Source organism: Hypanus sabinus, unplaced genomic scaffold (assembly GCF_030144855.1).
Source record: "Hypanus sabinus isolate sHypSab1 unplaced genomic scaffold, sHypSab1.hap1 scaffold_368, whole genome shotgun sequence".
Lineage (NCBI taxonomy): Eukaryota > Metazoa > Chordata > Chondrichthyes > Myliobatiformes > Dasyatidae > Hypanus > Hypanus sabinus.
Genome location: NW_026781264.1, coordinates 236,870 through 262,682, shown reverse-complemented (window position 1 = coordinate 262,682; position 25,813 = coordinate 236,870). Strand labels below are relative to the sequence as shown.

General features: G+C 41.6%; 2 protein-coding genes across 5 annotated transcripts in view; both read left to right on the top strand.

Annotated features, from left to right (window-relative positions):
* The window catches only part of LOC132388633 (zinc finger protein 420-like), a 148,934-nt gene that overhangs the window by 47,291 nt on the left and 75,830 nt on the right, over positions 1-25,813 (top strand). The window lies entirely within an intron of this gene.
* LOC132388632 (N-acetyllactosaminide beta-1,3-N-acetylglucosaminyltransferase 3-like) lies at positions 19,806-20,960 on the top strand. Its single transcript, XM_059960998.1, has one exon. It carries the CDS (start codon positions 19,806-19,808, stop codon positions 20,958-20,960), a length of 1,155 nt encoding a protein of 384 aa, XP_059816981.1.

Genomic DNA, 25,813 nt, shown 5'->3' with positions numbered 1-25,813 from the left:
GGAGTTTAATGCAGGCTTGTGAGCTGTTACGCTTCAGTAGGATCAACCAGGGTGGGTCTTACACAATGAAGGGTTCGGCACTGAGGGGTGCGGTAGGACAAAGGCATCCGGGAATACGGATCCATAACTCACTAAAAGTGGCAGCACACCTAGATAAGTTAGTAAAGAAATCTATGGCACATTCGCCTTCATAAATTAAAGTATTCAGTACAGGTGACTGCATAGCATAAGACAGTTATGAGGCCTAATTTGGAGTATGTTTGCAGTTTATGTCACCTACCCACAGGAAAGATGTAAATAAGGTTGACAGAATACAAGGAAAATTTACAAGGATGTTGCTGCGATTGGGGGACCTGAGTTATAAGGGAAGATTGGATATGTTACGACTTTGTTCCTTGGAACGCGGACGATTTGGGGGAGATTTTATGGAAGTCTACAAAATCATGAGGGGTATAGACAGGGTAGATGGGGTTGAGGGATGAGGCTAGTGAGAGTTAGGTCAGGGGACAGAGGGGAGTGAGGCTCCCATTTTTAATCGGCAAACAGCTCCCCCCCCTCCCCGATGCTCATTTCAATCAGTGCGTCCTTCCTGTCGACTATTTTAACGTATGTGACGATTTTCAGTGAGTGCGTCACTCCCTCCCTCGGTAAAACCTCTGGCCATTTGGAATAAATGACTTTTAAGAGAATTAAATTCGGCAAGTATTTCCAGCGCGGTGTGGAATGAAACCGTGGGCGAGGAGAGTTCTTGTGACAATAGTTGTCCAGATGGAAATGCAAACATCTCTACCAGTTTTTTTTTCCAGTTCGTAGAAATATATAGTCGAACGTGTTTGCTTTAACTTCAGCAGAAATGCAGCCCCCTGTACCTGAACAGGCGAGGGAGGTTTGAGCTGAAACTCTATCCATGTCAGGCAGACTTTCTTACACAGAGGGCGGAGTTCAGACCTTCCCACTGGTTGCGATGAAAGAAAAAGGAGAGATCCACACGGAAACCCGGACAGAAAGGTTAACGCAGCCTGTTTGTTTTCCTCTTCAGGGTTGCGACATTGACCCCACTTCCGCCTCCTCCCGCTGTCAGACCCGTCCTGAGCCGGTGAGAGTTAGTGTGACCCGGACTGCGGCAGTCCCGCTCTACCCCGGCTCATCCGGCCCTGTCCATCTGTAATGAGCGGCGGACGCATCACAGCCGAGTGCCTCGGGAGCAGCAGCTCAGACCCAACTCTCCGTACAGAGTGAGCACACCGGTTCAGGACCATTGTTGGTCACCGGGGAAGTCGGACTGTGATTTGCTGGGACCACACTGAACGCCGGCCGGTTACAGCATCAGAGGTAAGTGTTGTCTATGATTCTGCACAGCTATTCAGGATTTAGAGCGAGGCTCGGATTTGGTCAAAACCGGGAGTGAATTTAGTGGGAGAAGGGAGTTCTGACACGTTAATGTTAACGAGGCAATTGCTGTCCAAATGGATTAAGAGAAACGACGTATTTGCCGTCAACCAGAATTACTCTCCTGGCTGATTTCTAGTGAATGTGAGCAGAAAGCATTTTTCACCCCGGTAGTGACATATGAAATATCCAACGGAGCAGTCACCCGTCACCGATCTCTCTGAAACAAGGTATATCAGCAGATGCTGGAAATCTGAGCAAGACAAACAAAATGCTGAAGGAACTCTGCAGGCCAGGCAGCGTCTATGGAGAAAAGAACAGTCGACCTTCGAGACCCCAGCTAATGGATTTTACATCGCGTCATTGGTTCTATCACTCTTCTCTGTACGACAAAGAGTTAAACTTTGTTCACGCTTGAATGACAGTGTTTTCACTGGAACACTGGAATTTAGGAGGCTGAGAGGGGATCTGATTGAAACATATAAGATTATGAAGGGATTGGACACGCTGGAGGCAGGAAAAATGTTCCCGATGTTGGGGAAGTCCAAATCAGAGGCCACAGATTAAGAATAAGGGGTAGGGCGGTAGGCCATTTAGAACAGAGTTGAGGAAAATCTTTTTCACCCAGAGACTTGTGGATCTACGGAATGATCTGCCTCAGAAAGCAGTGGAGGCCAGTTCTCTGGATGCTTTCAACTAAGAATTAGATAGAGATTTTAAAGACAGCGAAGTCAAGGGATATGGGGAGAGGGCAGGAACGGGGTACTGATTGCGGATGATCAGCCATGATCACATTGAATGGCAGTGATGGCTCGAAGGGCCGAACGACCTACTCCTACACCTATCGTCTATAAAACTGTACCGTCCGGCGTGAACAAACATTCCACTCTCAAAATCATTGAGATCGCATGTCCCCTCCATTGCGATGTTTGTTTGAGACAGAACGTATCCTGTGCTAAAGAACAAGAAATTATTAGAACTACTCACACGGCAGTTTATAGCGGGGGAAGAGTCGGCGGGGAGGAGTGTAAAGAGGTGGTGGTTCCATTGTCTAGTCGGTTGGTGGGACCTGTTGTGGATCACTGCCTGCGGTCTTGATTCCCTTCTTTCAGAAGTGTGTGGATCAAAAGAAGGTTTAACAGAGACATCTGCACCGTGTGAGTTGTCCTGTGAGGAAACCTCTGTGATCTTGGCTTTTTTCAGTGATTGAGAAGAATTCGACATGACCTAAGTTTATAGGGTGGTGTATACGTTGCAGTCTTTTTAAAATAACAATGTGTTTGATTATATCCGTAGTAGTTTGGTAAAATCAGTGGGGTATTTGATGAGAAATAAAGTATCCTGCGGCGTCTTGACAGGGACGTAGACAGAATAGTTCCTGTTCTGGCAGGAACTGAAAGCAGTTGAAGACAGTCTCCCTCCTCTTCTCCGTCCACCCTTCTCACCCCCTCTCTCCGCCCTCACCCCCTTTCTCACACCCCACTCTCTCCCCAACTCTCCTCCACTCTCCCCCCTCTCTCCCACTCTACGCTCTTTCCCCCCTCCCCTTCTCTCTCCCCATCTCCCCTCCTCTCTCCCCATCTCCCCGCCTCTCCCCATCTCTCCCCCTTCTCCCCCTCTCTCCCCTCTGCCCCACTCTCCCCATTTCTCCTTCCCCCCTTCCCCCTTCTCCCCCTCTCTCTCCTCCCGTCTCTGGAATGGCCTCCTCAATATTCAGCAGAAGCAGATTATTACCATTAATTCTGTAATCTCTGCATTGTAAATATCACTGCCATGTGCATGTCTGTTTTCCTTAAAACACACACACACACAGTAAAAAGCATTCATGTCCGTAATGCCACACAGTTTTGAAGACGATATCGAACAGGATAAACATGGAAATCCTCTCCTGACGAGGGACGTATTGAAACACCACAACGTTCCTCACCCAGTACGGTCTCTGTGTGTACTTGGTGCTGAGCTTCTCTTTCTGTTCCAGCGAGTCCGAGTCCCTGAACTTAGTGGGTGCAAACAGTAAGTGAGCACACAGTGAGCAATATTCAGTTGATAACACACATATAAACCTGGGCTTCACATCAGTCAGCATGTAATTCCACACCCTGCTCCACAACGCATTAAGTATATGACACTAAAGCTGATTCAAGCAAATAATTATATTGTGCTGTTCGGTCCAGGCTTCCTATTGTGCCTCAGTGCACGGTGACACAGATTACCTCCAGTATCTGTCCACAACTCGATCTGCGCCAGGGAGCAACCGCGACCCGCATCCCGGCTCCGTTCAGTTGGTGTCAACACACTAATTCATTGCAACACGCTCAGAATGCTGGAGGAACTCAGCGGGCCAGGCAGCATCTATGGAAAACAGGACAGTCGACAATTTGGGCCGAGACCCTTCGGCAGCACCACTTTGCGGAACACCTGCACTTTGTCTGCCGGAAAAAGCAGAAGCTCCCAGTGGCCAGCCATTTAAATTCCACTTCCCATGCATATTCCGACATGTCAATCCCTGGTCTCCTCCACTGTTGTGGTGAGGCGACATTCAGACTGGAGGACCAACACCTTATATTACGTCTGGGTAGCCTCTCACCTGATAGCATGATCATTTTTTTTCTCAAACTTCAGGAAATAGCTCCCCCCACTTCATCATTCCCCATTCCCCTTTCCCTCTCTGGCCTTAACTATTTACTTGCCTATTGCCTCTCTCCGGTGCACTTTTCTTTTTCCCTGGCATTCTGTCCTCTCCTATCAGATTCCCACTTCTCCGGCCGTGTATCACTTTCACCAATCAATTTCCCAGCACTTTATGTCATACCTCCCCCTCCCTGTTTCACCTATCACTTTCTGCTTCTTCCTCCAACCCCCATCTCTCTCCGTCTAGCTGTGACCCAACATCTTTCTTTTCTCTTTTCTCCAGTCCTGCTGAAGGGTTTGGGCCCGAAACTTCGACTGTTCTCCTTTCTGTAGATGCTTCTTGGCCTGCTGAGTTCCTCCAGCATTTCGTGTTTGTCGTTTGGATTTCCAGCTTCTGCAGACTTTCTCTTGGCATTAATTTATTGTATACTTGGGGATCAATTTATTTTCAGACTGAAAACGGTAGTGACAGCTAAAGGCAAAGATCGTTGTGGAATTATTGGAAAGACACAACATCAGGACGGGCAATGTGAAGTCGGGTGAAAAGTTATGCTTTTGGAATAATATTTTCTTTTGAACTCTGGTCCTTCAATTTCACCAGATTTAACTGTGCTTCCACTGCCTGGAGCTCCACTGATCTCAGAGTCAGCCCTTTTATAAAGCAAATTTCAACAATTGTCCACAATGGGGCCAGTAAAATAATGGGCAAGGCGGCAACTGTGTCGAGATTACAATCTGGAGATAACCTCGCCCTAAAAAGTACAAGAAGATAAAAATATATTTCACCTTCAGATGAGCGTTCACTTGCTGGAGATAAGTGACCTGATCAAGCAGATAAAATCATCACTAATGGGTCTATTTGCGTTCCTCCCGTTCAGATCCCTGAAAGTTGCCTCACGGGGATGGGGGGGGGGCGGTTATGGGGGGGTGCTATGTTTACTGAATGATGAAAAGCCCTTTAACATTAAATTCACTGGATGTGCTTTTGTCAGCCAGAGGATGTTGAAGCGAGATTTAATAAAATTCACATGCTGAATTTACTGTGACCAACCTAGTTCAATTTGTGATCTCAGCGCCTTAATCCTGCCTCTCACCTGTAACATTTCACTCACATGTCCTTCAAGGACCATTACACTGCACAGATTACAGAATTATTTGCAATAATCTGCTTCTCCTGAATATTGAGGAGGCCATTCCAATGAGACACTAGACCCAGAGAGAAAAAAAAAAAACAACTCAACTGTCTACAACTGGCGATAGCCAGTTTCAGTTCTCCCACAACAGAGACTATTTTGGTCACGTCCCTGTCAAGACGCCGCGGGATACTTTATGTCTGATCAAAGACCCCACTGATTTTACCAAACTGCTATGGATGCAATCAAGTACCTTGTATTTTTTAAAAGACTGCGATGTATAGATCACCCTGTAAACTTAGGTCATGTCGAATTCTTCTCAATCACTGAAAAAAGCCAAGATCACAAAGGCTTCATCACAGGACAACTCACAAGATGAAGATAACTCTCTGTTAAACCTTCTTTAGATCTCTCACCTACCCACACCCTTCTGACAGAAGGGCATCAACACTGCCGGCGGTGATCCACTACAGGTCTCTACAACCGATTATATAATGGGACCATCAGCTCTTTAAATCCCTGCAATGTGGGTAGTTAATAATCTGCAATGCGGGTAGTTCTCATAAATTCACCCTCTCCCTGTAGCTACCGACCGAAATGACGCCTAGGATGGACAGATAGTGTTGTTACGAACCCCGCAACTGGGTCACTTACCAGCAAAGATAGAGAGGTCCTTTAAAGTCTGATGATAGGATTTTTAACAGTATTTATTAGTAAAAATACACAAAAATAATATCAATGCAAATATACAGATAATATACGTCGTCATTACTAAATCTAAAAGTGCGGGTATAATAATAATCAATAAGAAGTGGCTGTATCGTTGTCCGGGGAGAATGTATTGTCCGATGGAAATATAAAAGTCACTCAGTTCATGCAGGCTGCAGCCTTTGGTTGGAGAGCGAGAGAGAGATTTGGAGAAACTTGCCAATTCCTTTTATGATTTCGATCCGTCGAAGTCTCGTTGGTGTGGCCGTTCACTTGTGGCTTCTCCTTTAGCTAAGCCGTTCTTCCGTGGTGAGGCCGCCAATCCCAGGCAAGGGAAAGGACGCACACGAGCCCCACCGGCTGTCGCTATTAAACGCTGTCACGGGATTCCTAGCGTTTCTCTGGTGCGTCTAAAGGGGTTGTACCCCAGACCCTCTTTTATCCTCACTCACGGGGTCTCAGATGTCAATCAGGTTGGGATGATGCAATCCCTCAACCAGACCACTCTGGTCATTCCCTGAGGGCTTCAATGAATAGTACAGCACTCAATACACAATTCCGTCTCCCAGAGACAATGGCCGTTATCCGTAGCTTTGTATCGCTGAGGCCAGGACACATTCCAAAACCTTGAGGATACTCTCTCATTTTCTGGGTCCCAGACCCGAATTAATAGCGATCTTGCGATTCTGAAAAAGGAGGGGGCGACTTTGTACCCTTCGGCCCCTCAGAGTTGTGGCACATTCGTAACAGTGTCGATCCCGCCAGCGAAGGAATAAACAAAGCGAATCCTCGGTTCCGTCAGTCAGCGATCAGTAAAGCCCCGGCTGTGGAAACTGCTGGAAACTGTAGCCCGGGGACAGTTCCGAACATCTGGAAGCTAGCTCCTTCCTAGCCTTTGCTGTTCATTCGCAACTGCATTGAAAGTGCGACGTTTCCATTAACACTTCCAACTACACCAGTTTCCCGCCGGGCATGCACAGGAAGTTGTTCTTATTAGTCGAAGGGAATTATTATTTCTTTCAAAAGCGATTCACCTACAGTTCTACTGTTCAATACACCAATACGTTCTCTGTCTCATTTAAGTGTTCACAGAAGTGGCTAACTGCCTTTATGATGTTTATATTTCAGTATATAGCGCTTCTTACCTTGTACCGCGGCTCCAGGTTCTGATACCACCCTGTCCCAGTGAGGCTGTGTTACGGGTTCTGTAGTTAATGGACACACCCTAGTTAATGTTCAGTCAGCTCCTGTTCATAATCATTAACTAAACTCAGAGCTTCATCAGCGGGTCTCTCCTTCTCCTAGTCCTTGGAACAGGGTACGTTCGGTCTCTCAAACACATCAGAATGGGGATGAAATGTGATCTCAGTGACTTAGAACGTGGAATGGTTGTTAATGCCAGACGGCGCAGTTTATAATATCGCAGAAACTGCGGATTTCCTGGGATTGTCGCCTTCAACAGTTTCAGTTTGCGGAGAACAGCACAGAAAAGAAGTGAGGCTGCGGCAGGTCCGTGAGCAAAGACTCCTTATGAATGAGAGTGATCGAAGGGAAAAGGCCAGACTGATTCTATATGTCAGGAAGACGACAGTATCTCAAATAACCACGCTGCAACAATAGCGTGCAGAGAGGCATCACTGAACGTGTAACATGTCGAAGACTGAACTGGGCGGCTTACAGCTGTAGAAGACCACGGACATACACTCAGCGGCCACACTATTAGGTACAGGAGGTGACCGTGAGATGTACTTCAGAAAGTTTTATTTCAGATAGTCTTAAGATAGACTCTATCTTTGCGCAAGGTAGCACAAAAACATACAGAGAGAAACAAATAAACAAGTGCCGAGCTCTTGATTCCGTTCCCAGTGAATTCCCTGGGCCCAAACAGTGAGTGAGTACACCCTGCGGAACGTTCAGTTGAGATCACGGTCAGCAACCCGGACCTCACACTGATCGGGATGTAACTCCACACCCCGCTCCCCAGCGCTTGAACTGAAGGACACCAAACCTCAGTCAGGCAAATGGTTGTATTGTGTCGTTCGGTACCGGCTTCCGATTGTACTTCGGTGCACAGTGACAAAGATTACATCCAGAATCTCTTTCCAATTCAGTCTGCTCCAGGGTTCCTGTTTCCTTTCGGTTGGTCTGATCGAATTAATTTATTGTTTAGTACTGGACCAGTTTATTCTCAGACTGAAAAGCCCAGTGACAGCTGAGGGCAAAGTTCAATATGGGTTTATTAGAGAGAGACACCAGCAGGACGGACTCTGTCAACTCTGGTTGGGAATACTCTTCCTTGTGAACAGTGGACAGTCGCTTTCGCCAGGTGTGACGGTACCACATCTGCTGCAGCTGCACTGATATCAGAGTCGGACCGTTTATAAAGCAACCTTCAATATTTGTCCACAATGGGGCCTCTATAATAATGGGCAAGGCAGCAACGGTCTGGAGATAACCACGCCCTAAAGAGTACAGCAAGATAAGAATATATTTCCACAGATCAGTGTTCACTTACTGGAAATAGATAAAATTATTAATCAGATAAAAATATGACGAATGTGTCTGTTTACTTTCCTCCCGTTGGTGTGCTTCCCCGCCCTCACATTTACAGATACCGGAGCCGTTTCTCCTTACTGTGTGATGAATATTCTGTCTCCTGAATATTGAGGACGGTCATTCCCATGACACGCTGGACCCACAGAGAGAGGGAAAACATCTCAACTGTCTTCAACTGGCGGTGCCTGGTTTCAGATCCTCACACAACAGGAACTATTTTGTACACGTCCCTGTCAAACTCCGCGGGATACTTTGTCCCATCGAAGTTCCCACTCATTATACCAAATTACCGCGGATACAATGAAGTATATTGTTGTTCTAAAAAAAAACTGTAATGTATACAAGCCCCTGTTTTATGTCACACCACAAGTCAAGATCACAACAGATTCCTCATACAAAATCTCGCAGGGGCAAATATCTGTCTGGTAAACCTTCTCTTGATTTCCCACCTCGCCACTGACTTCTGACAGAAGCGAAACAACACTGCAGGCGGTGATCCACAACAGTTCTCAGCAACCGACTATATAATGGAACCATCAACTCCTCACATCGCCTCCCCCCACAGCAAGTCAATGCATTCAATTAGATGAAGGGAATTATTAATTCATTTAAAAGCGAGTCGCTACAGTTCTAATGTCGATGAACACAATATGTTATCAATCCCATTCGTGTTCATAAAAGTGTCTAAATATCTTTATGATATTTATATTTCAGTATATAGCGCTTCTTACCTTGTACCGCGGCTCCAGGTTCTGTTACCACCCTGTCCCTGTGAGGCTGTGTTACGGGTTCTGTAAGTAATGAACACACCCTGGTTAATGTTCAGTCAGCTCCTGGTGATAATCATTAACTAAACCCACAGCGTTATCAGCCGGTCTCTCCCTATCATGTTCTTTAGTAAAGGGTACGTTCTGTCTCCAGCAAACATCACAATGGAGATGAAATGTGATCTGGATGACTTTAGGGTGGAATGTTTGTTGTTTCAGACGGTTCAGTTTGAATATCGCAGGAACTGCTGAAATCCTGGCATTGTCAAGTTCAACAGTCTCAGTTTTGCGGAGAATGGTGCTGGGAAATAAAACAGGTTGCGGCAATTCTGACAGCAAAAACGTCTTAGTAATGAGAGAGGTCGGTGGAGAAAGGCGGGATCGATTCAATCTGCCAGGAAGACGACAGTAACTCAAATAAGCACGTTACTCCTGCACTGTGCGGAGAGGCATCGCTGGACGCGTAACGTGTCGAACATTGAACTGAATGGGCTCCGGCAATAGGACACCACGGACATAGAGCCAGTGGCTGTATTACTGGGTACCGGAGGAACACAATACAGTGCACACAGACATTTGTTGTCAACAGCCAATGACATTTAAATCAGCAAGTTTTATTTTAAATATCACTGACAGGTACTTGCTGTCTTTGCTAGAATAGCACACTCACTCCTGCAGAAAAATCAGGCGGATCCGCAAAGCCACACTATTTTAAAGACAGTAATGAAATGGTAGAAAAACTAGAATTCCTGCCATCACAAGTGGACGCATTAACTCATCGTAACGTCGCCCACCCAGTACAGTCTCCGTGTTTACTCTGTGCTGAGCTCCTGGTTCTGTTTCCAGCGAATCCGAGCACCTGTATCTCACGACAAATCGATCAGCTCCAGGGAGCAACCGCGACCCGCATCCTGGTTCAGTTCGGGTGGTGTCATTTCGCATTAATTTATTGTTTACTTTGGGACCAATGTACTGTCAGACTATAAACTTCAGTGACAGCTGAGGGCAGAAATCGCTGTGGACTTATCGCTGTGGGCCGAGATGGTCTGTTTCGGTGCTGTGACTGTTATATGTTATATGGTTATAGGAAAGACACAGCAGCAGGATGGGCCATGTGAACTCTGGTAAAAAGTTATGATTTTGGAACAATCTTTTCTTTTGAACACTGGACATTCACTTTCGCCAGATTAAACCGTGTCCCGGTAACGTGCAGCATCACCGATCTCACTCAACAACTTTATAAAGCAAACTTAAATATTTGTGCCCAATGGGGCCATTACAATGATGGGCAAGCCAGCAGCACCGATCTCAGTCAACAACTTTATAAAGCAAACTTAAATATTTGTCCACAATGGGGCCATTACAATGATGGGCAAGGCAGCAGCTAAGTGGAGATTGCAAACTGGACATAGCCACAGCCAAAAGAGTACAACATATTTCACCATCAGATTAGTGTTCACTTACTGGAAATAAATAACCTTATCAATCAGATGACTTTCATGACTACTGGTTCTATTTACATTACTCCCGTCGGTGTGTTACCCCGCTATCACCATTACTTTGCAAATACCCGAGCTGTTTAAAGAAGAGGAAGTGCTGGCGCTATTAAGGATAGTGGATAAGTCTCCAGGACATGATAGGATATTTCCTGGGAATTTGAGGGAAGTTAGTGCTGAAATAGCAGGGGCTCTGACGGAAATGTTTCAAATGTCATTATAAACGGGGATGGTGCCGGAGGAATTGCGTATTGCTCATGTGGTTCCATTGTTTAAAAAGGGTTTTAAAAGTAAACCTAGCAATTCTAGGCCTGTAATTATGACATCAATGATGGGTAAATTAATGGAAAGTATTCTTAGAGATGGTATATATAATTATCTGGACAGACATGGTCTGGTTAGGAACAGTCAACATGGATTGGTGCGTAGAAGGCCATGTTTGACAGATCTTATTGAATTTTTTAAAAAATTAAAAAACAATTATTACATTTTTAGAAATTTACAAAGAATAAATGAGGTTATAAAATAGTAAGAAAAAGAAAAATAATATTAACCCTCTCCCCTCCCCTTAGCCCTCCCCCCTTAACGCTTGTCTAAAGAAAAAAAAAAGAAAGAAAGAAGAGAAAGATTGCCTGGATACCGGAGGATCCCCACATGCTCCATGAAGTTCAAAATAATTTTAATATTTATTTTTACTTTCCCCAATTACTTTATAATTTTATCTCCAAAGGACCTATGTATTTAATCCCACCCTTTGTATGTTTGGGAGCCAAATTTTCAAAAATATATCATATTCATTTCTTAGATTGTATGTAATTTTTTCAAGTGGAATACAACTATGTATTTCATTATTCCATCGATCCATAGTTAAATATAATCAGATTTCCATGTAACTGTGATAACTTTTTTTGGCTAGTGCCAATGCAATTTTTATAATTTTTTTCTGATACTTATTCAATTTAAGTTTCGGTATTGTCCCTTCAATGTATCCTAATAAAAATAATACTGGACTATGTGGGAGTTGTACTCCAATAATTTGTTCCAATAAAAGTCTCAGATTTATCCAAAATGGCTGAATTTTAAAACAAGACCAAGTAGTATGTAAAAAAGTACCAATTTCTTGATTACAGCGAAAACATTGGTCAGACATATTTGAATATAATCTATTCATTTTCTGTGGTGTTATATATCATTGATGTAAAATTATATTGTATTAATCTAAGTCGAACATTTATTGTATTTATCATACTATCAGAACATAAACTTGACCAGTTTTTCCATCAATTTTAACATTCAAATCAGATTCCCATTTTTGTCTTGATTTATGAATTCCTGATTTAATTGTCTGTTTTTGAATCAAATTGTACATAGAAGATGTATTTTTTTTTAATTTTTACTTTTTGAATTAATATTTCTATTTCACTAGGTTTTGGCATGAACATTGTTTGACCAGCTTTTCTCGTAAATAATCCTTTAATTGAAAATAACAGAAAAGAGTGTTCTTTGATATTTTATATTTATTTCTTAATTGATCAACCGACATCAATATACCTCGTTCAAAACAATCACCTATATATTTAATCCCCTTTTGGAACCAATTATATAAAAGTTTATTATCCATTGTAAAAGGAATAAGCCTATTTTGAATTAAAGTTCTTATTGCTAATAAAGATTTCTTTATATCGTCCATATTTACCTTATTCCATAAATCAATCAAGTGTCTTAATATAGGAGATTTTTTCCCCTTATCCATTTGGATTCCCATTTATATATAAAATCATCTGGTATGTTTTCTCCTATCTTATCTAATTCTATTCTAATCCATGCTGGCTTTTCTTCATCAAAAAAGACGCAATAAATCTAAGTTGATTTGCTTTAGAATAATTCTTAAAATTTGCAATTTGTAACCCTTCTAAATCAAATATACATGTCAATATTTCCAACGATATTCTTGACTTCTTTCCTTTCCAAAGAAATTTCCTTACATATCTATTCAGTTCTTGAAAAACTTCTGAGGTAATTGTATTGGTAAAGTTTGGAATAAATATTGCAATCTAGGAAATATATTCATTTTTTCAGCATTAACTCTACCTATTAATGTTATTGGTAACATAATCCATTTATCAAGATCCTCTTTTATTTTTTTATTAATGGTAAATAATTTTGTTCATATAATTTTTTTACATCATTATCAACGCTAATACCTATATATTTTATCCCATTTATTACCATCGAAATTGAGTTACTAATCGACATTGATTATAATTTCCTTTGGTAAGGGGTAAAATTTCACTTTTATCCCAATTTACTTTATACCCTGATACCCATATTCTTTCAATCTAAAAGATAATCTTTGCAAAGATTGCAATGGGTTTGATAAATAAATCAAAACATCATTAGCAAATAAATTAATCTTATATTCTTCTTTATTAACTCTAAAGCCCCCAATGTCTGAATCTGTTCTAATTAATTCAGCTAATGGTACTATTGCCAATCCAAATAAAGCAGGTGATAATGGGCAGCCTAGTTGACCTCGTTAAGCAAAATGGTGTTGAAATCTGACCATTTGTAACTACTTTAGCTTGAGGATTAGGATTTCAGGTTTAAATGCATTGTATAAAAGATTTTCCTAACTCATATTTTTCCAATACCTTAAATAAAAAATCCCATTCCAATCTATTAAATTCCTTTTCTACATCCAAAGCAACTGCCACACTCATTTTCTCTCTTTTTTGTGCCAAATGAATTATACTAAGTAACTGGCTTATATTATCCATTGATTGTCTGTTTTTAATAAAACCTGTTTATACATATGTATTAATTTTGGTAAATATTTAGATATTCCTTTAGATAAAATTTTGCTATTATTTTATAATCTGTATTCAACAAAGAAGTGGGCCTATATGATGTTGGGTTTAAAGGATCTCTATCTTTTTTTGGCAGAACAGTTATAATCGTTGTTAAAACTGCATTCTTTCCACGATATATTTCTTCCATAAAAGGAGGAATTAATCAATCTTTAAACCTTTTATAAAATTCAGGAGGAAAACCGTCTTCTCCTGGGGATTTATTACTCTGAAGTGATCCTAAAGCTTCTTCAACCTCTTTTAATGTAAAGGGCATATCTAATCCTTTCTGTTCCTCCAAATTTAATTTTGGAAGGGTTATTTAAGATAAAAATGTATCTATCTCAGTAATCGTATTTTGTGATTCTGATTGATATAGTTCAGTATAATTTTATTTTAGTTTCATTAATTTGTAAGTGACCTTATACACACTTGTTCTAATTGCATTTATTGTTTTAGAAGCCTGTTCTGTTTTCAACTGCCAAGCAAGAATCTTATGAGATCTTTCACCTAATTCATAATATTTCTGTTTAGTTCTGATAATTACTTTTTCTGTACGATATGTCTGGTGTATTATATTGTAGTTTTTTTTATTTAAAATTGTCTTCGTTTTTCTTCAGTCATATATCTTTGAGATTCTTTTTCTAACTTTATGATATCTTTTTCTAATTGATCTATTTCTGCCAAATATTCCTTCTTAATTTTAGAGGTATAACTTATAATCTGACACCTTAAATATGCTTTCATCGCTTCCCATAATACAATTTTTTCCTGAACTGAATGTAATTTTGTATTAAAAAATTTGAATCTGTTTTTTCATAAAATCACAAAAGTCTTGACGTTTTAATAAAATTGAATTAAATCTTCATCAAGAGATCGATTTCTCCTTATCCATCATTATCATTATTATCAAGGGGAATTATTGCTTTATATTCCACACTTTTCACTCTATCTTGAATATTTTTTGAAAATAAAAAAAATCAACCCTTTAGTAAGTTTTATGTCTATTTGAATAAAATGAATAATCTCTTTCTCTTGGATTATTTTTTCTCCATATATCAATCAGGTTTAAATCTTTCATTTATAATAAAGTTAGTTTTATTACGTTTGATTTTGTAGCAACTTTAGTTGACCTATCCAAAACTGGATCTAAACAAAAATTAAAAGCTCCACCTATTAATATTTTATCATGTGCATCAGCCAAGTTCAAAAAAAACTTCTTGTATGAATTTTACATCATTTTCATTGGGGGCATAAATGTTTATACAAGTCCATAATTCTGAAAAAAATTGACAATGTATAATCACATATCTCCCCACAGAATCAATTACTACATTTTATATTTTAATTGGTAAAGATTTATTAACCAAAATTGCAACTCCTCTCGATTTTGAATTAAATGAAGCTGCAATGACATTTGCAACCCAATCTCTCTTTAATTTCTTATGTTCTGTTTCTGTTAAATGTGTTTCTTGTAAAAAAGCTATACCTCCTTTCATTTTCTTAAAATATGTTAAAACTCTTTTTCTTTTCACAGGTCCATTAAGTGCATTAACATTAAAACTTAAAAAATTAAGAAAATTAATCATTCATAATACATTGGGAACTCTTTGAAATTCTCCATGTTGCTATGAGTCTCTCCCCAACCATCCAGGCAAAAAAAGAAGACAAATAGAAGAAAGGTAACTTATATATAAGGAAAAAAACCCAAAATACTCCCTCACTAATGTTGCGAATAAAACGAACACAACATTACTCCCCCCCCCCACTTACGGGTCATGGCAATCGCCATGATTGTACAAGTGAAACTCGCAGCCATCGATCAGGAGCTCCTCCAAATCCCTCGCAGAAAAAAAAGAAAATATATTCGTGAAGAAACAAAAGAAAATAATTAATGTCTCTGCTCCCAATTCATACTCAACTATTTTTTCCTTTATAAATGTCTGTCAAGTCCAACCTCGTTTCAGTCTTCTTCATTAGTCCACTTCATTTCTATAATTCTTTACTCCTCTTCGTGGACATCAGGTAATTCTTATACAAGTTTCTCTGCTTTCCGGTAATCAACGAAAAATCTTCTTTCTTTGTTATCCAGGAAAATTATCAATTTTGCTGGGTAGCTCAATAAAAATTTATAGCCCTTTTCCCAGAAATATTTTTGCACTGGATTAAATTCCTTCCGCCTCTTCAGAAGATCGTAACTTATGTCCGGATAAAAAAAAAACTTTTATCTTCTATTATCAATGGCCCATTTCTCTTTTTAGCACCTTGAGTAGCTGCCTTCAAGATCACTTCTTTACCTTGCTCCCTTAAGCATTTTATCAAAATTGATCTCGGATTTTGATCTTGCTGAGGTCTTGGTCTTAAAGCTCTTTGTGCTCTTTCAATTTCAATTACTTGGCTTCCTTCTTTCATTTCCAAAATTTTCGGAATCCATTCTTGAAAGAATTTTATTGGATTTTCTTCCTCTGTACCCTCCATAAGACCAACAATTCTGATATTATTTCGTGCACTTGAGTTTTCAAGCGCATCTATTTTTTCCAACATCCGTTTTCTTTTTATTGTCCAGGCGAGATTATTGTCTTGGATCTTATCTATTCTTTCAGTATTTTCTTCCACTTTTACTTCCTTTTCTTCAACTTTATTATCCATCTGCTTTTGTTTTTCCACCACATTATCGAGTGTGGTCTTCATCCTTCTTATAGCTTTTAATTCATTTATAATATATATCAGGATATCTTTTATGACTCCTTTAATCTCCATTATCTTTTCCTCTTCTTCTTCCTCTGAATCTCCCACAGAGTCTGACTCCACTTCCGATATACTTCCAGGTTCGCTTCTAGCCGTAGTTGGGATTTGTAGTTTTGTTACTTTTGCTGATATCTGTTCATGCACACTTGTTTCTTCGCGCATGCATTGTTCTTGCCGTTTCATTTAGAGACCGCCGACGTTGCTGCAAATTCCTGTCCCGCATCAACAGAAGTGCCATGCACTTCGCCGTGAGGAGATCCAACTTGAGTCCGAGGCTTTGCCGAGACGGTTAGGCCTTTTCCCACGCCGATTTGCGCAGTCTTCGAAGTAGTAGCTTTCTTCTGTTTCGGTTTAGGAACCATATCAAAAGATAATCCTGAGTTATTTATAAATAGTTTCTAGTAGATATTTGTTAACTCTTCTTCATTTAAACCTTATTTCATTACTTTTTACGAGGGAGCTGGATTCCCAACGTCTTGATCCTACGGCAGCACGCGACGTCCGCAGATCTTATTGAATTTTTGAAGAGGTTACGAGGAAAGTTGATGAGGGTAAAGCAGTGGAGGTTGTCTATATGGAGTTCACTAAGGTCTTTGACAAGGTTCTACACGGATGGTTAGTTAGGAAGGTTCAATCTTTAAGTATTAATATTGAAGTAGTAAAATGGATTCAACAGTGGCTGGATGGGAGATGCCAGAAAGCAGTGGTGGATAACTCTTTGTCAGGTTGGAGGCCGGTGACTAGTGGTGTGCGGCAGGGATATGTACTGGGTCCAGTGTTGTTTGTCATATACATAAATGACCTGGATGATGGCGTGGTAAATTGGATTAGTAAGTATGCTGATGATACTAAGATAGGTGGCGTTGTGGATAATGACATAGGTTTTCAAAGCTGACAGAGAGATTTAGGCCAGTTAGAAGAGTAGACTGAAAGATGGCAGACGGAGTTTAATACTGATAAGTGTGAGGTGCTACATTTTGTTAGGACTATTCAAAATAGGACAATCATGTTAAATGTTAGGGCATTGAGGAATGCAGTAGAACAGGGTGATCTAGGAATAATGGTGCATAGTTCCCTGAAGGTGGAATCTCGTGGATCGGGTGGTGAAGAAAGCTTTTGGTATGCTGGCCTTTATAAATCACAGCATTGAGTATAGGAGTTGGGCTGTAATGCTAAAATTGTACAAGGCATTGCTGAGTCCAAATATAGAGTATTGTGTACAGTTCTGGTCACCGAGTTATAGGAAAGCAGTCAACAAAATAGAGTACAGAGCAGATTTACTAGAATGTTACCTGGGTTTCAGCACCAAAGTTACAGAGAAAGGTTGAACAAGTTAGATCTTTACACTTTGGAGCTTAGAAGGTTGAATGAGGACTTGATAGAGGTATTTAAAATTATGAGGGGGGTAGATAGAGTTGACGTGGATAGGCTTTTTTCCCATTGAGAGTAGTGGAGATTCAAACAAGAGGACATGAGTTGAGAGTTAGAGGGTAAAAGTTTAGGTTTAACACGCCGGGGAACTTCTTTACTCGGAGAGTAGTAGCTGAGTGGAACAAGGTGGCAGTAGAAGCGGCAGAGGCAGGTTCGATATTGTCATTTAAAAAAAAAAATGGACAGGAACATGGACAGGAAAGGAATGGGGGGTTATGGGCTAAGAGCCGATCGGTGGGACTACGTGAGAGTATGCATTCGACACGGACTAGAAGGGCTGAGATGGCCTGTTTCCGTGCTGTAATTGTTATATGGTTATATGTGAGGTGATGGACATTCAGATGAAGTAGGACTTGTACAGTTAATGGCAAGGCACTGACAAGTGCATAGTTCACTAAAAGGCAGGATTGTGAGAAAAAAAAAGCGTTTAGCATGCTTACCTTTATCAGCTATGGCGTAGAGTGTAGGAGCGGGGGATTATTTGTAGTAATATAATTTGTTGTGAGACCACTTTTGGAATATTATCTACAATTTTGCTTACCCTGTTATAGGAAGGACGCTGTCAAGTTGGAGAGGGTGCAGAAGAAATTTACGAGGATGCTTTCTGGACTAGAGGGTCGGGTTACAGTGAGGCTGGCCATGCTGGACCTTTATTCCTTGGAGAATGAGAGGTGACCTCAGAAGTTTAAAATCATAAGGGGTATTGATAAGGTAGATCGTCATTATTGCAGAGTTGGAGAGCACGAAATGAAAAGTCACAGAGAGAGGAGAGGAGGGGAAAAATTGGTAAGAGACCTTGGGGACAACCTCTGTACACTGAGGACAGTGAGTACCCGGAAGAAGGTACCAGAGGAAGTGGTTGAAGTGGGTTCAACTGCAACATTTAACTGGCATTTGGACATGTACATGGAAGGGAGAGGCTTGGAGAGTTATGGACCAAACTAGACATGTGCGACTAGCAGGGAGGATGCTGTGGTTGGTATGGACCATTTGAGCCGAATGGCCTGCTTAGCCTGCATTACTCTCGGATTCCTTAATTCTAAAGTGACACAAGTTGCATCCCTGTGCAAATACTTTTACTTGTACACATCGTTCTGCTGTCAGTCACTGGTGTCTTTTCAGGGCTCCTGGCATCCAAGGTTTTACACATACACATTGTGGATCATGCAAACTATCTGCCCTGTTCTGCTGTGAGTTAAAATACAATGAAAATCAGATGCTTTCAGTAGCTATGCTAACACGTTACCTTCCCTGCACTGCCATATATTCAGTTACTAATCAATGGTCAATAATACATCATCTTCCATAGTATCAGTAACCTGTGAACTCAATCCGAATGGTGAGCGAGCTGGGACCTTACTCTTCAGAGTAAAGGTGGGGGTGGGGAATTGGGGAGAGGTGATTTGATAGAGGCGTATAAGCTGGTAAGAGGCATAGATAGAATGGAGAGGCAACAACATTTTCCCAGGGTGGAAATGACTAATATGAGGGGGCATAATGTTAAGGTGATTAGAGAAAAGTATAGGGGTTTGTCAGAAGTAGTATTTTTTTAACAAAATGAAAATGGTGGTTGTATGGAATGCACAGCCTGGGTAGTGATAAGGGTAGATGCATCAGTGAGATTTAAGAGGCTTTTAGATAGACACATGGATGAAAAAAAATGGACAGCCATTTGAGAGAGTAAGGATCAATTGATCTTGGAGCAGATTAAAAGTTCGGTGCAACATCATGGGCCAAAATCCCTGCATTGTGTTATATTGCTCTATGTCTTGCCCAGCTCAGTTTAAGCCCTGAGAGGAGTGACGAGAGCTGTGAAGGCCTTTAAGGCCCAGAAATAAAATATGCGATTTTCATTTTAATGACAGAGATGGTATCCTATAGGTAGATTTGTTTTTCTGCTGGGATGGAATGCTTCAGGTCAATTAAACTTTCAGCAGCGTGTAGGGCTCTGCCTATTCCTTAACTCACCACCATTTTGGGGTCAATATTACAAAGCATTAGTGAACCTCATTACAGTCTAAACTTCCCATTCTTCTCAAGCATCATGTAAATGTAAAGTACTTTGAATTAATCCATATTTTTCTCTACTTCAGGTGAAAGATGAGCGGACATTGGCGATTCTATGAGAAAGTAGTGCTGGGTGTTGTTATTACTCTGAGATTGTTATTCGTCTTCTGGGGTAATGACCAACGTCGAGAGATTGATGTTGCAGAAACTTTTCATCGCAATGACCTGCCCAAGGTTGTTACTGGTGATGCAACTGAATCAGTGCTCAAGCCAAAGTGCCACGCGAACACGACATTGCTGCACCTGTCCTCATTTCATCAAGAGAAAGAGCACATAAAAAACTTCTTGATGTATAAACACTGTCGAGAATTTGACATGATTCAAAATGTTCCAGACAAATGTGGTGGTCGAGAAGAATCTCAGAATGTCTTCCTGCTCCTGGTCATCAAATCTCACCCTTTCAACCAGGATCGGCGGGAAATGATAAGGAAGACCTGGGGCAGAGAACGCGAATTCAATGGGGTCCTAATTAAGAGAGTCTTTATTTCTGGTGTCTCTCCTGACCAAAAAGAAAGTAGGAAATTGAATCAGCTGTTAGCCATGGAAAACAGAGAACACAGAGATATCCTACAATGGGATTTCTTGGATACCTTTTTCAACCTCACCCTCAAACAATACAAGTTGCTGCAGTGGGTCAGTGAATTTTGCCCCAGTGCTAAATTCATCTTCAATGGAGATGATGATGTCTTTGCCAATACCGATAACATGGTTGATTACTTGCTAGACATGAAGGTTCACCAACACCTGTTTGTGGGCCGTCTCATTTATGGGTTTGGACCCAAACGCCAGAAGTCGAGCAAGTATTATGTGCCAGAAATAGTGACCACCATCAAGTCGTACCCACCATACATTGGTGGAGCGGGCATACTTATGTCTGTGAATACAGCTCACATCATTTTTCACATAGCCCAAGACCTTGAACTATACCCCATTGATGATGTATTTTTGGGGATGTGTCTGGCCAAGGCTGGACTAGCCCCACACTCCCATAGCGGATTCAGGACAGCTGGAGTCAGGGTTCCTTCAACCCAAGATGAATCTTTCAATCCTTGCTATTACCGTGAGTTGCTGCTAGTGCACCGTTTCCGGCCTTTCGAACTGCTACTGATGTGGGATGCGGTGCATGATGCCAATCTGAAGTGTGCTCGTGCTCCCCAGGAGTCTGCATCCACGGAAAGGACCACATGAGTCATGAGAGAATGTAGCAACTGCTGGAAAGTAATGCAGTTTGTGCACATGTGTTAATCAGTTGTTTATGCAATGTAAGAGGTTTAATTCCTAACTTCTATTGGAGTATACATTAATTCATAGAGTTGGTGCCTTTCTACATTCTACTAATGTTTGAAAAGCTGTTAGGTGTCATCACTCAGCCTAATTATTACTGCAGCCATAATGACATTACAATATTGCCAGGAGCACCACAATTTAAGTCATTTGTAAAGTTATTCCAAGTGAGCAGTCCTTGTTGCATTGCGTGCAGATGGGTACAGCATGTTCACTTGGGGCATTTGTATAATAAGCCACCAATAAAATTTCAGGTAACAGTTATTTCTGTGTATTTTCTTCTTGCCGTTTCTTACATGACACTTGCAAAATGTGAAAGAGACAAATGTATTTCTTGGACTGGAACTGTGAGAACAACAAAGAATCTAGATCTGAAATTGTCTCAGGGTTGGAGGAATGGAGAAACTTATGGTCATCACTTCTGTACTCAAATGTCAGCCTGCACTGTGTCTGTGTAACTACATATCAAATAAAAGCACACACGCACGAGATGGCTTGAACTGGAGTATTTACATTGCAGAGAGGGAAAGAGATCAATGAACATGTGGGGACAACAGATCAATATGCATACATAGACGGCAGTCCATATGTAGTGCGAAGGGGAGTGGCATTAGATTTGGCAGGTGTCATGTCTAAGACAATGTACTCGGCTGCCAGTGTCATGTTGCTGGTATTGACACGGTCATCACTGAGAGGTAAGTCCGGTAGCTTTCACTAGTGGCCAACCTGGACATCGGAAATCTGGAGAGGAGGGAACTTCAATAAGGCTCACTGTCCGAGGGGCAATAGAGCAATCGGTGACCAATCAACTAGCGGCCAATCGGCATTTGGGATTGATTAGTAAGAGCAAATTAAAGGAAGGTGGGCCAAACCCAGTGGCCGTCTTCTGAGTAGAGGCATAGAAAACCTACAGCACAATATGGGCCTCTCGGCCCTCAGAACTGTGCCGAACATGTCCCTACCTTAGAACTACCTAGGCCTTACCCACAGCCCTCTTTTTCAAAGCATGTGACCGTCCAGGAGTCTCTTAAAAGACCGTATCTTTTCCGCCTCCAGCACCGCCGCCGGCAGCTCATTCAACGCACTCACCTCTCTCTGTGTAAAAAAAAACTACCCCTGAAATCTCCTCTCTATTACTTCCAAGCACCTTAAACTATGCACTCTCATTCTAGACATTTCAGCCCTGGGGAAAGTCTCTGACTGTCCACACGATCAAGGCCTCTCATTATCTTGTACACCTCTATCAGGCGACCTCTCATCCTCCATCGCTCCAAGGACAAGAAGGCCGAGTTCACTCAAACTATTCTCATAAGGCATGCTCCCCAATTCAGACAACATCCTTGTAAATCTCCTCTGCACCCCTTCTAAGGTTTCCATGTCCTTCCTGTAGTGAGGCAACTATAACTGAGCACAGTACTCCAAGTGGGATCGGACCAGGGTCCTATATAGCTGCAACATTGCCACTCAGCTCTTATACTCAATCCCACAATTGGTGAAGGCTAATGCACTATATGCCAACTTAACCACAGAGTCAACCTGTGTAGCAGCTTTGTGTGTTCTGTGGACTCGGACCCAGATCCCTCTGATCCTCCGCACTGTCAGAAGTTTTGCCTTTAATGCCATATTCTGCCATCATAGTGTAGGGACTGCGGTCTGCAGTCAGGTACTCAGGATCACTCAGCATAATGTTACACGAACATTATTAGCAAAACACTCCGACACAAGACGGGTTTCATTTTGTTACAGACAGAAATGCCGGTTTGGTAGTACAAGTAAATTGCATTTCCACATTGGTGGAGAAGTGTGCTGACACCCCTCGCTGACTGTAAAAGCTGTGACGAGATGCTGAGGTGTATTCAATATGGGCTGTGCCTTTAAAAAGAGAGAGAGTTGGTGTACATCGATTCAGAGAGAGAGAGAGAGAGAGAGCACGGAGCAGCTCGTGAGTCGCCATGGTTACGTAAGGGCGGGGCTATATAATGGGCAGCTGGCGTTCAGCATGTTTGGGATATATTCAAGGTCAGCCTGCTTTCCACACTTTTCACACAGACACACGGAAGACACGGACAGAAATACAGAGGAAATAGACACTGGATGAACTTTCAGTGCCCAGGAAAGGGTGGGTTTTGATCGCAGTGTCGGAAAGGGGTGGCCGATGGAATGTTATCGGTGTGTTTAACCTTTGATAACTTTACTGCGTGAAGGCGGTACTCTTTTGTGTGATCACAAAACTTTAACAGGACTTCGGAATGCAACTGAACGATCAACGACATCAGCTTACTTGGAAAACAAATCACCTCTCTCTCTCTCTCTCTCTCTCTCTCTCTCTCTCTCTCTCTCTCTCTCTCTCTCTCTCTCTCTCTCTCTCTCTCTCTCTCTCTCTCTCTCTCTCCTCAATTCTACCCCTCTTAATATCACGAAATGAACTGACGTCATTCCTATACCATCGTAAGTGTATCATTTACCACCTAAGCTGAAGATGTTTGAGGTTTTATATTTACACGCTTACATATGCATAAACTCTGCTAATCTGTTTGGTTTATCTGGTTTTATATTACGAGATTACGTGGATACTGATAAGTAGTGTTTTGTTTGTAACAATACCAGACTCCAGGTGTGTTCTATTTATGCTGGTTCTTTTAACCCGTTACGGGGTACGTAACAAAACTGTTCCAACCACTACATCACACCCCATTTCTGTAAACCCCTTCGACACTTACAGCACTCGGCATTTCCGCAAAACCTCCATCATCCAGCCTTGTTCATTCCGACGACAGCAGACCCGAGAAAGATTAAGTCGTGTCAGATTGAATGACTCATAAAACACTGTTGACCAATAGAAACTACAGACTGATCAAGGACCGGGGAAGCAGACAAGCCAGTTCTCTCTGCCTCGCCCCCACCCATTTTGTGGACTATGAATTGATTCTTACACTGGAATAATTTAATCAGAGGAACTGAATGTGGACACAGGGAGCTTCAGGTAATGATCTGCTAAACCTGAGACCATTCTCAAACAAGTCTCCAATTGTTATGTAAAGGGCGTGGACTCTGAACTGATTCCTGACCCAAGGACAATCTAATCAGAGCAATAAACCTGAGACCATGCTCAGGGGAGCAGCTACTTGTAATGTAAAATGCCAGACATATCAAAGAAGCAATCTGTAGTCTCGTTAGACTCTATCTGGGTTGCCTCATTTAACTGGCTTGGACCAGTCAGGGTGTAAAGATACGAATACACAAGGCTGAGGTGGGCAGAGCCAGGTACAATATGTTGGTTGTAGCTCTGTACAATGATCAGTAACCATGTGACCCAGGTAGGTCAGGTGACCTTGAGCCAATGGTTTGGGGATCCAATGGTTCAATTAATGAGGAACAATATAAGATTCCGGAGCACCAAATATGCCAGGGTGATAATAGTCCAGCGGCCAGAGACCAACCATTGTCGAAAAGTAGTACCACACGGACACGTGGAGATTGGATACATGGGGATCGGAATATGATGAAAGGCATTGACCGTGTGGATATTCAGAGGCTTTTTCCCAGGGCTGAAATGGTTGCCACAGGAGGACACATGTTGAAGGTGCTGGGGAGTCAGTACAGCGGAGGGGTAAGTTTGTGAGTACGTGAAATAGGCTGCCGGCAACAGTGGTGGAGGCGGATTCGATTGGGTCTTTTTAAGAGACTTTTGGATAGGTACATGAAGCTTAGAAAAATAGAGGGCTATAGGTATGCCTAGTCATTCCTAAGGTAAGGACATGTTCGGCACAACGTTGTGAGCCGAAAGCCCTGTATTGTGCTGTAGAATTTCTATGTGTTTTATGTTTCTATGTTTACCGGGTAAAAACCTTTCTCTTAATTGACTGTTCATGGAGTGTCTGGGTTTCCAGTAGTGTGCACACAGGAAGATAGTGTGCAAATCTACGTGATTTTAGTAGAAATAATAAAATATACTTGTTGGTAAATACAGATTTTCTGTATTTCATTGATCTTTGTTACAAGGAATGATTCTTGTCACGGTGGCATCCATCATTAACATTGCCCACTAACAGGACGTGCCCTCTACACAGTGTTACCATCGGGAAGGAGATACAGAAGCCTGAAAGCTCAGGCTCAGCGATTCAGGAACAGCGTTTTTCCCCGCTGCCACCTGTATCTCAGTTTTGTTTTCTCTATATTTATTTATCCTGTATTTCATTGTACTGCTGCCGTAAAGTTAACAATTTTGCGACGTATGTCTGTGATATTAAATCTGGTTCTGATTCTTTAAGTGTACCTTTGAAACCTTTGATTCTGATTCAGATACAGGGGGGATATTTTAGATCGAACTTACATTAGTTGAAAGCCTATCAGAACCTTATGTACTGTGCAGTAATATTCTGTGTTCTGTGCTCGATCGAGAGTACCGTATCTTGCTATAGTTAAGTAAGTCGATTAATTATTTAAAATTATTTAAATTAATTATTAATTAATTACACCTTGCTTTTCCAGACTACTCTCAATGCGTTGGATAATAAAGTGCAGGACAATAAAAAAAAACAATAGACCATATATATATATATTAGTACCGACCGCTGGATGATCTCGATAGCTTTGCTTGGAAGGGACTTGCCAAGTATTATGTAATGATGAATTGTCCTCGGTGTTGAGACTATCCTGGTCATGGGGTATGAAGGGAAGTATCTGGACAAACAGGAACATTAGCGATAGTCAGTATGGGCCAGTGCGTAGTAGGTCATGTCTAACCAATCTCACAG